At 34.3% G+C, this 12,015-nt stretch overlaps 1 protein-coding gene across 2 annotated transcripts in view; it reads left to right on the top strand.

The window, feature by feature from the left end:
• The window catches only part of gny (ALG6 alpha-1,3-glucosyltransferase garnysstan), a 69,249-nt gene extending 58,649 nt beyond the window's left edge, over window positions 1–10,600 (top strand). For both annotated transcript variants that reach the window (XM_076451088.1, XM_076451089.1), the window contains exons 13-14: window positions 7,302–7,446; window positions 8,020–10,600. In XM_076451088.1, coding sequence (XP_076307203.1) covers window positions 7,302–7,446; window positions 8,020–8,274 — 400 coding nt within the window. In that variant the 3' untranslated portion in view covers window positions 8,275–10,600. The remainder of the gene's footprint in view (window positions 1–7,301; window positions 7,447–8,019) is intronic.
• The last annotated feature ends 1,415 nt before the right edge of the window (window positions 10,601–12,015 follow it).

Genomic DNA, 12,015 nt, shown 5'->3' with positions numbered 1-12,015 from the left:
GTTATCAGTAAGATGTCATGCTGTATAAATTTTCACATTACTTGCTCATGAAAATGAAGAAAGTAAAGTAATGCCTTCACAAATATATTTAGTAATCAGATTTGTTTTTACTCACGAGTTATAGCTTAATGCCAAAAGAAAGTGAAATGTAATGGTGAACATAATTAAAAAAAAATAAAAAATAAACTTTAAGGAAGATTTTGTTCAGTAATATTACAGTATATTCTGATTAAATCCTACACTATATCATTATTTTAGTATCGTTGTTTATAATGTATATATAATAACGGCGTTTTAGCCACCTTTCCTTAATATTCACAACCCTTTTCGTGCTTATGAACTTTCTTGTAGGAATTAGAAAATAAAGATAAATGGTTGCGTTAACTACTATGGTAGATGTACTATGGTATAAAATTTTACTTGATTCACACCTGGTTGATATCTTCATGGTAGGCACAGCTCAGATGCCTTTTTTTACACACAGGAGAATTCTATATTTCATATCATCAGTGCTTGGACTTTAGTAAGTTAGATATTTGTCTGTCCTTTGTCATCTAAGTTACTTAAGACAAAATGTAGGTTAGATGTTTATTATTGCCTTTCATTTGTTAGGTAAGTTTAATCATTTTGAACATTCATTAATATTTATTACATAGAAGCCTCAGAAAATTTTGTGGGTGTATTAGTTTGTTATTAATAAATACTTTAACTAGGTATGTTGAGATTATATGTAAGTTACATATCATTACTATTAGTAACATCTAATTTGCTGTTCCAATTGAGTAACTTTTTTTTTGCCATTAAGTGTGCCTTTCTATCACTGTAAGACTTAAATAAGTGTACTTAACCTCTAGGTTAACTTAGAGGAATTATTGATGGTTAATATATTTTCTCAGTAATTTTACTCAGTTTGGATGTTCATTATTTTGACATACTTTGTGGGCTAAATACATTTAGGTGGGTTGTTTCTTTGATCTTCATAAGTACTTTGTTAAGTAGGTATATTTAGATAGTTTGAATATTAAATACCATTACAGCTAGTAATATATATTTTGTAGTTATATCTTTTTTGTTTTATGGTTAACTATATTCCTTATTATCCTAAGTTTTCTCTGTGTGGGACTTAAATTTTGTACGTTGTTGAGTTGCTCATGTGATTGGTTCCTTTTCATATGTTTTTGATAACAGAAATTTCATTTTCTCCTTATAATATAATTCAAGGTTATTCCAGTTCAAGGTTTTACCATTATGATCAGCCTCAGTTCTTTTAGTGATATGTTAGGAGGTATAAACTTTAACTCTTGTCCAACATCTTCATTTTATGTCTTTACACACTTCTTCCAATGGACAACTGGCTCCTGCTTGCTTTCTCCTGTTTACAGTCCAGAGATGACACTCCTCTGCTCCTACAGGAAGCAGCACTTGTGGTATTCCTGATGACTATGGACAAGTCTGTTCTTACCCTGCTCAGTACCCCATTAATTTTTGAAGATTTTTTCTTTACAACCTCAAATGGGCCGAGCTTTCTCCTCTTTGTCCTCAAATTTGGAGAAAGCAATTTACATATTCCTCAGCTCACATTTCTTAAAGCTTGAAGTATTCTATCTCTTTGGGGATGTGTGGGCTCCCATTTGCAACCTTTGGACCCTCCTTGATCAGTAGAACTTTGCCTCAGATTTCTGCCTTGGTGGTTAGACAGAGATGAGACTATGGCAGTGGTGGTGCTTACTTCACCTTCTCTGTACTTATACCCCTAGAGGTGGATTTCTGTACATGATGAGAGGACCTCCCAGAGAAGGTTCTGTACTTTCAGTTTACTTCCTCTGGGAATCTAAACATCCACTCATCTGTTTGCCAAAACATCTGAAGAATCTTTTGCCCTCCATGGTTAAAAATAGTTGACAAATCTACATCTACTTCCATCTCTATCCATGCCACTCCTTCTAGTGACTGGCTGGGTCTACTTCCTTTGACTTTGGGTTTGGGTGCTTTTCAGGTTCATCCTCTTCTTCAGCCCTGAGATGCAAAACAATTATTCATTCATGCCATTGGTTGCTGCAATCTTTGTTCACAGATAGAGACCTGCCTACTCAACTCAGGGCAGGATTGATGGTGATTGATAGATCTATGCCCAATAAAGAAAAAAGTGGTGAAAAACAGAATGACTCTTTGTTCCATTCTCTCTACATAAATAAAAATGGTCACTTTGATACAGTGGAACTGTTGGTGTTTTTGTTCAAATACAGATGTCATTAAGGATTTGATTTATTCTTGGCATCCTGTGTCTCTCTCCTTACAGGAAACATTTCTGAAATCTTGTTGATGCAGTCACTCTTCAGCAGTTTTCTCTGTTCAGAAATGACAAGTTGTGTGATGAGCAAGTGCATGAAGAGGTGACACTGCCGGTTGATCAACATGTGTCGACACTGCCTTTGCCACTTGATATACACCCTTGGAAACTAGCCATCTGTGTTACCTTGAGATGTGTCATCACTATTTGTTAACCTTATCTGGCCCCTGAAGAGACCTATGTTCAGTCGGACTTTGATGCCCTCATTGAGCAATTATTGTCTTCCTTTTTAATTCTGGGGGATTTTAATGGACATAATCCTCTCTGGGGTGGTGCAGATATGATGGGAGTGGTTGTATTCTCTTCAGTGGTGGTTCTTATACATATTTTCCACATACTCAGCAGGTCAAGGAATCTTAGATTAAATACATATCAAGCATCTCTTCTACCACCTGTTCCAAAGTCATATGGGACAAGATTCAAAAGGTCAGTGGACATTATACTTCTGCCCCTTTTTGATTTTACTTTCTCATGGCCAGGAAATTGCTGATGCCCAGAATGTTGCTGATATTCTCAGAGAAAGCTTTTCTTGTGCATCTAGCACTTCTGCTCCATCATTTATCTTTTTAGCCATCAAGGCATGGGCAGAGTGATTGCCTTTTTCCTTTTAAGCTGATTGTCTCTATGACTATAACTGCCCCTTTACGCTGGGAGAACTAAAGCTTGCTCTTCATTGCTCTGGCAGTATATCAGTTGGACTTCATGATATTCACTATGAGATACTACACCATCTCTCCCTCCTTCTCTTGCTATTCTTCTGGTTGTTTTTAACCAGATCTGGCAAGAGAATGTTTTTCTGAAGCTTGGTACTATGCTATTATCCTCCCTTTTCATAAGCCTGGGGAGAATCCTGAGATTCCTTCAAACTACTGTCCAATTTTTTTGATGAACTGTCTCTGTCAGATCTTAGAGGGGTTGGTCAATAAGCATTGTCTTGTTTGGTTCCTCAAATCAAATGATTTCTTCTCACCCACTTCAGTTTGAGTTCTGATGACAGTGTTCAACTATGGACCACCTGATTCAACTTGAAACATCAGTCAGATAAGCCTTTCTCAAGCAACAACATTTTGTTTCTGTACTTTTTTACCTTGAGAAAGTTTGATACGATGTAGAGGTATGGCATACTGCAAGACCTCCACTGAACATCCTCTGGGTCCTCTCTTCCACCTCTTGGGGAGCAGATTGATGTTCTGTGCTAAAAATCTATTGTTTTCTTGTTCGATCGAAACTGAACTATGGGTCTCTGGTGTATGGCTCTGCTAGAACCTCGACCTTGAAGATGTTGGACCCTGTTCACCACCAGGGGCCTTGGGGTCTTATGCACTCTACCAGTCCAGAGTTTGTACACTGAGTCTTGTTAATCTCATCTACACCTCAGCTGTTTCAAACTGTCTACTGTATGCATCAAAACTTTGATTCTTACCACAGTATCCATTGGGATTGTCTTTTCCTTCCTCATTGGCCAGGTGTTTTCAGAATAGACAGTCTGCCATTGTTTCTTTTGACTTTCATATCCAAGTGCAGTTGGATGAGTTGAGTCTGTCCTTGGATAACATTGCTGTTTCACTGGTCAGCACATCCCCAAATGTAACAATTCTTTGTGTCATCTGAAGAAGGCATATGCTCCTGATTGGAAGTACCATCTTCTATTTGTTGAACATATTTCGAACCATCCTTCCATTCCCATTTATACAGATGGTTTGAAATAAGGTGACTGTTGGCTCTGCCATGGTTTGTTGTGATTCAGTTGTTGCACACAGAATCCCTTCTACAGTTCTGTGTTCACTGCTGAAATGAATGCCATTTTTCTTGCCCTGGATCACATAGAAGCTATGCAACACATGAACTGTACTCATTATACTGATTCAGTTAACTCTTTATTGGCCTTGGAATCCCATCACATTAGTTCTCACCCTGTTCTCATCAATATTCAAGACCAATTGGCCCATTTCTCTCTGTCATCTACTTCCATCCAGTTTTTCTGATACCAGGTCACTTCTGTATTCACAGAAACAAGCTCGCTGACATTGCATCTAAGTCTGTCTGCTCTGGTACTTTCACTGCTGTCCCATACATTGATTGTGGTCATGTATACAACCTTTACATGTGCAGCCTCTCCTACCCTTACCTCTGTCTTGTTCTTTATTCTGTTGACCTCAGTCAAACATTGCTCAACTGGATGTCACTACATGCATGGCTTTTGCCAAGTACATTATCTCAGTTTAGGGACTGACTCAACATGTTTCATTTTTCCCAATCTGTTCATTCTTCTTCCATGTCCATTTACCATAGGTGATAGTATACCTTCTGTTTTGGTCTCTTCAGACTGGTTTCTGTTCCTGTTTTTTCCCTTTTTTATTTAACTGGTTGTTTGACAAGGGCTAGCCTACTTTGACTGTTTCTAGCTATTGGGTAACCTTGTAGAATGTCTTCTGTTTCTCTAAATTTTGTCTGTTATGGCTTCTCCTATTAGTTCTCTTTTCTGCTTCTTGTGAGGCATGTGCCCTTTACAATCTTTTGATTTGCCTGATTGAGATATCTGTGGTCTTTTATGCTTCTATCCTACTTTTGAACCTTTGTATTCATTTTCCATCTTCCTCAAGATCTTTTGCCCTCTCCTCCTTGCTTGGAGATATGGTTGATCAGATATTTCTCTCTGCATCCTCTACCATTCCTTTTATGTCATACTCTATCTAGAATGGTCCTTCCTCCCTCAGACTTGTGCTACCTGGGAAGGCTGTTTGGCTTACACATCCACTTCCTTAACTTTTGTCTCCTACTACTACTCCCATTTTAATCCTAATCTGCTTCTTTGTTTGGTTTGTTTCTTAGTGTGTTATGTGGCACATCCTGTCTCCTTTTGGGAGTTCAGGTTTCTGTGTGTTTTTATTCTCTGGAACCCTTCCCTTTCTTGTGATCCATCCCATATTACATTAACTGTTTGAGTTCATCAGCTCGTTAGGCTGACATATTTTGACTTATTTATGGAAGGTCACCATCTCCACAGTGTTTCTTTTGATTATATTTGTCATATTATCATATCTTTGGCTTTTTGCCATCACCATCCATAAGGAAGTATCATTCAGGTGGGTATGTGGACTACTTCCAATGCTATTGTCTTTCATTATTTGCATGATCTGGTTGTATTGTCTGGTGGATATTGTCTCCTCCCATGGTGTTTCTATACATGTTCATTTGCCATTCACTGGGATAAGTCTCACCACTTCCTTTCATTTCTGTTTTCTCTGAACAACCCTAGTTTCAACTACTGCTGTAGGGATTGCTTTCTGGTGGGTAGTGCCTGATCAGGTCTGCATTATTTATTGTTTGCATTATAATGGTCACTGTAGAAATGGAGTGCATCTGTAAAACCACCAGTGGCTGGCCCACTGGTGTGTGTGTGTTTGTGTGTTAAGCATCAGTTTTCATTTTATAGTGTAGCATCACTCATGGAGTTCTGTTCATCCTTACTGGCCCTTTGATTGAATAAATCAGGATCAATCTGCTTTTCAAAGTAGGGAATCATGAACACCCATTGCACTTTTACTGATAAGATGTTTCTCTGGACTCACCATCATGTCCCCCCTTTTTTTTTTTGCATAATAGTGCCTTCTTACTTTGGTTGTGCACAGTAGACATCTGTCTTGTTGATTCCTGTTGTAGGAGGTTCTTTCCCTGCTCCTGTGGTTGAGTTTGGGAGACTTCATCTGCCTCATGATGCTGGCAACAGGATGTATATACTCTGTTTATAGATTGATTGGATGATCCATGTCCTCATAATTCTAGATGCAGGTTGTTTCTTCCTTGCATTTATGGTTGAATGAGTTATGATTTTATCCATAATACTGGTTAAAATTATTACCCTGTTCTTATGGTTGTGTTTAGTCAATACCATGAACCTATAATGCAGAGTTTGGTTTATTGTACTTGCTCCTACAGGTTTGTTTTGAGTTTGTATGGTTTTGATTAAAAACTCACTTTCTCTTATTAGTTCTAGTTGCTTGGCATACGACAGTTTACTTATGGTTGGCATTGATGGTTCTATATAACATGGTCCATGTGCCCTGGCTCTACTCTTAATGTCACTTTTTTTTTCTTTTTATTCTCAGTCTCCTAATGCTGAGGACAACTTATAGAACTTAGTTGATCTGGTTGAGTTTAGGAATGTTTATAGCTAATTCTATTTTCATATTGCTACAGCTTGCACATATCAGAACATATTATGCTTGTAGAAGAAATTTTATTTTTATTTTGGATTAGTTTCCACATTCCTGGGTGAAAAATATACCTGTTCCAGAAGTAGAGCTGAACCATATAAGTGTTTCAGTTTCATATCCAAATATACCAATTCATTCTGGGTGATTGCTTTACACATGGTTTCTATGCTGTGCACCTAAACTGGCCCCCTCCATTTCTGTAGTGTAGAATTCTAGCATTGTGTGAGGGGAGGTAAGACTGTAATATTGGAAGATAACATTGTTCTTACACTGAATATGTTCATCCATTTGGTACTCACATCTTCTTACATATTTTTTCACCATGATCAATGTTCTTCTTTCAGAGCCTGCAAATTCTTGGAAGTGAGAAATCAGTGGAAATAGGGGAGGAAAGTAGTCATGATGTGTTCAGAAATGGAATGGCATTGATTATGTTATAGACTGGTGTGCTAATTGCAGATATTTTTTTGCAATGCTTAGAGGGCAGATGAACATCGAGATAGGTTTGACTGAGGACTAAATTATTAATTTTTATAATTTAGAGAAGTCAAAGGGAAAAGTAACAATACGTATATACTTGAATGTGTTAAAATCTATTTCTGCAGTCTAATAAAAATAACTGGAAAAATAACTGGAGTGTAATAACAGAACTTCATGTACAATTTTAAGGTCAAATGAATAATTTGTGTAGCAACAATCTTCCAAAGCTATAGCATGTATTTTATTTTTTCCAGCTTGTTTCCACTGCTGTTGAAAGATGGTCTGGTTATACCATTCTTCTGTTTATTAGTTCTGTATTTGGTTATTGTGTTCAAAGCTTATGGACACATGAGTCTTGGCTTCCAAGAGGGTTGGAAACAAATTGTCAAAACATTAATGGTATGTTTTCTCTAGGACTTTTTTTTTTATGATAACTATGAATGTATGTAACATTTCTGAGTTATTAGCGAGTTTAAAAATTTTGCACAAGTCCAAAGTAATACTGACATAGTGCAGAAAAATATATAAACTTATTTCATGGTTATGATACAAAAAAGGCCTTTGATACAAGATGCAGTTTTTAGATGATGTAATAAAATAAGAATGGTATAAATTAACAGGGTTTTACTTCTCTAAACAAAAGTTTATATATTAAATATTCTCAGCTTTCCACATGCTTTCACTGTTACTTTAATAAGTATTTTTTTCTTTCTTTCTATGATTAGTAGTATATTTATTTTTTGTGAACTATTTACTGTAAGTTTATCTCCATATTATACATTTATTGTTTGTTTTTTGTATATATTTAATGTGTAATCTTCACGTAGTGGTGTACATTTCCTAGTGCTTTTCATGAAATTCATTGAGGATTCAGTTAAAGAACCAAATGATTAAATTTCTCATTCACATTTGGCACAACAGTTGATTATTTGTTTATCTACTGTTCTGATTACTTCTTTTTTTTTTCCACAGTTTGTATTTTCTATAATAGGATGTGGAATCTTGACAGTGATACACTTAGCTCTAGCTCCACCATCTCGTTATCCAGATCTTCATCCTGTTCTGAACTGTTTGTATAGTTTTTCACATTACCTGGTGTTTACAGTGTATTTTCACAAGCTCCAGTTCTGTGCAACAGATGAATTGCTCACATCTAAGGAACAATTTACAAAACTGAAAAAATTCCCCTCATCTATCAGTTCAAAAACTAAACTTAAAGAAAATTAAAAAAAAATGTTTTCTGAAGTATAATAATGATACTTACAAATGAATATAATCACTCTTTATCTCTTAAAATATTTTGGCAGGAAACCTGTTTTTATTTGTTCATGGCTTCTGTTCCTGTTTGAGTGCTGCATACGTGTCCATGTCAGGTTTAAAATATTTTTGTTTTCATCCTTGTTCAGCATAAACCAGTTTTGTGAAATCACTCACTTAAATGCTCTCAGGTATTCTTTGTATTAAATTTTTTCTGTTTTTGCTTTAGGAGTTAGTAAAATTAATTGTGAAAGACTTGTGTTTGTTTGATTCTGGCATGTTGTTCTAAATAAGATCATAACCTTTCATAAATCTGTAAGCAAAGCTGGACATTTATAAAGGAAGTTTGTTTGTGTTTCATCTGTTTATTTAGTTTGAAGGTAACCTTCAAAAGAAACTAAACACAATATAAATTCTCTCTCTCCAGTAATTTTTGAGAAATTTGTGGAAAGACTATTCTGTGATGTGAGTAAATGAAGCACTTCCATATTTATATAAAATTTAAAAAGTTAAAAGGAAACCAAGTCTGCAAAGAAAGAAATATTTTAAATTTTGATTAGAAATAGCTCTTCATTTGAATACAATATATTATCATGAGTTGTTTCTTAAATAGTGGAATAATGTTTGTGAAATTTTCTTTTCAGCTACAATGTGTGTTTATTTAACTACCAGTTATTCATGAAGAACTGTTTGCAGTTTGAGTGTTGAAACTAATTTCTGTAGTGAAAAGCTTTTGTCAAACAATATTATGTGAACTATTTTGTAAACCATGAACATATTCCTTTTGAGTCATTTACAAAATGTATACATCATGTACATAATACATGCTTTTCTTTCTCAACCTGAAATACTCTAACATTTAGAATTAAACATAAGATGTTGTTAAACTAAGAAAAAAATAAATTAGATAAATCACTAAAATGCAAGTTTCATGAGAATTTTTTGTTTATTGTATAGACACCTTGGAAATGATCTGAGAAGTGTCAGAAAATAACTGAGAGTAGTGAACAAATGAGATTAAGTAACAACTTATTTAAGTAAACTTGTGTTCAACAGTAAAACATGTTATATTAACTTTCCAGGTTTAAACTTATAATATTAAAATGTGCTTTGGCTATTAAATTACTTTTTGAAAATTTTCTTTTCAGACACATTTTAAAACATAATTAACTTGGATATTACACAACTTGTATTTCTGGATTATGTAGATTTTTCTCATAGTTGGAGTGAGTACCAATACCCTAATGTTGAAGAAGATTGATTGGATTATAGAATTATGTAATTCATTAAAATTGCTTGAATGAATCAATCTCTTTGCCTCAAAAAACTTTAATAAGACTCTGGCCTATCATGGATCAGACATTGAAATGATTTTATATCAGCATCAAAAGAGAAAAAAGTTTAAAACTTAGTTTTTATTGGAATGCATAGTATTGAGACACACTGCACTATTAATGGAATGCATAGTATTGAGACACACTGCACTATTAATTTTAACTTTTCTTTTGATACTTGCTCTCTAATCTTGTAGTTGAAAAAAAAAAATAACTAGTTGGTAATATATACATCTAGTTGATTTGATACAAGTCATTTTTATCTGTGTTTGGAATTATGCATAATATATATCTTGAAAAAAGTTAAAATTCTAAAAAGTGGACCTGTAGAATTTTGATATTTACTATTTTAAACTGATTAGATTCATTTGGATGGTCATATCGAATATGTGTAGCTACAATGGCAGTTGGACGAATATTGTGTACAGTGCTGGTTATCTGTTCTTTTGTTTCATTTCAGTGTGACAATGAGAATGAACAATGCCATTCATTTTCATATGGAATTTCACTGAATCTATTGGAATTGAGGGTCAATAGATATATTTAAATATTTGTCATGTTGCTTATTTATTATACTGTATGTGAAAAAATGTTTACCTTAGTGTTTAGGTATTTAAAACATTTTCATACACAATCAAACAAATGTACATGATTATTTTGTAGGTAATAATAAATATTTCAGTTAAAATGAGTTACAGATTCAACAAAGACGAAAGTTATTAACCAGATAATTTAGTATTGCCCACAATCGAAACAAAAAAAATTGAATTTTTAGTTTTTTTAATTATTGATTGTGTATTATGTGAAAACATCTGTTCTCTATAAAAAAGACAAACGTTAAGGTCCAGTCATTTTGCATGTTTGGCAAACCAACCAATTTTCCCGTCCAAATTATCATTGTTGTATGGATTAATCTCAACCTTTGTGTGATTAAAATCTTATTTGCTGGCTTTCTAGAAAAACAGGTGGTCGTTGTCTCATTGGATAATGATAAGTCATTTATTTTTCAGAACTAAGTTGTCACTAACATGTTGTATATTAAACAAAAATGCTTCAGTATGTATAGTGTCTCAAAATGTATATCACTGTGACTAAGTTTGTTGGTACTTGATATGACAAATATTTTTAGTCAAACTTTATATGGCTTAAATTGACCATTCAATAATACTTGACTACATATTTCTTAGCATGAGTCGATCACAGTGAAACTGTCGTTTTGGAAGCAAATTTGAACAAGAGAAAACGTACTTGAACAATTTGTTATATAAAACTTATATAAATTCTGCACTTAGTTGCTTACTGCGGTAAAACGTAATGAAACTTTCAAAATGTTGCTATAGTGTTGATTGTTTTCTCAAAGCAAGCTACTCTGCTTTTTCATTTTGACCTTGATTTGTTTTACTGTAAGAATTGTTTTCAACATATTCAAGACATCCAAGACAATTTTAAGTTAGTGTAAACTAAATCTTTAACTCTTTTTTTTTTATGGTTATGGTGGTTAAGATCTAAACGGTCATATACGAGTTTGTCAGTTTCCGAACGTTCAAAGATACAAGTGTTTTGTACCCTCATTTCTGTAATATACGTTGTCCTTTTCTCCCAAAAGAAAACGCTCAACTGATTTAAACCATATGTTTATATGTATATATATATGTATGTATCAGCCAATGACGACAACGTTAAACTTTACAAAGGTGGAATTTTTTTCTGACGCCTTACTCCCCAAAAAATTAAAATAAATCGTTCACGTGTCACCTTATCTAATTCAATGTAAGTGGTTACAATGAAAAGAACAAGGTTTCGTATTCTTGTTATTCCTTCACCTTTGCAGTTTTACTGTTCTGTTTTGATTGGATTTCAACGTTTCTGGAAGAATTCTCTTTGTGATTGGTGCGGGACAGCCTTAACGTTACGGATTTGCAACGCTAAAATTTGGGGTTCGGTTGACCTTCATGGGCACAGCAGATAACCCAACGTGTCTTTATTGTAAAACAAAGTCTCCTTGTGATAAGTTCAGCTTTAACAGAAACCCTAGCGTAACTGTATCCACAACGCTTTTACACTTATTTCTGTTTGAACGACGTTAGATTCCTAGATTTAATAGTTTTATCAAAAATCTGTAGTAAGTCTAAAGGCTTATAACGCTAAAAGCCTCTTTTCTATGCCTGCAATATGCTCGTAACAGATAGCCCATTCTGTGGCTTTGTGTTTAACTACAAAAAAAAGTACATTTATGAAGGATAATGTATAAATAACTAGTTGGAATACTTCTTCCCTGAGCGGAATTTATGCAAATTCACCATTAATGAAAGGTTATTTTAGGACATGACAAGTTGCTCCCCTTATATGCAATTGTAAAACATGCTCATAAAAAATA

The sequence above is a fragment of the Tachypleus tridentatus genome, chromosome 8 (assembly GCF_004210375.1).
Source record: "Tachypleus tridentatus isolate NWPU-2018 chromosome 8, ASM421037v1, whole genome shotgun sequence".
Lineage (NCBI taxonomy): Eukaryota > Metazoa > Arthropoda > Merostomata > Xiphosura > Limulidae > Tachypleus > Tachypleus tridentatus.
Note: the sequence above shows the minus strand (reverse complement) of the source record. Positions and strands in the feature narration are given on the sequence as shown.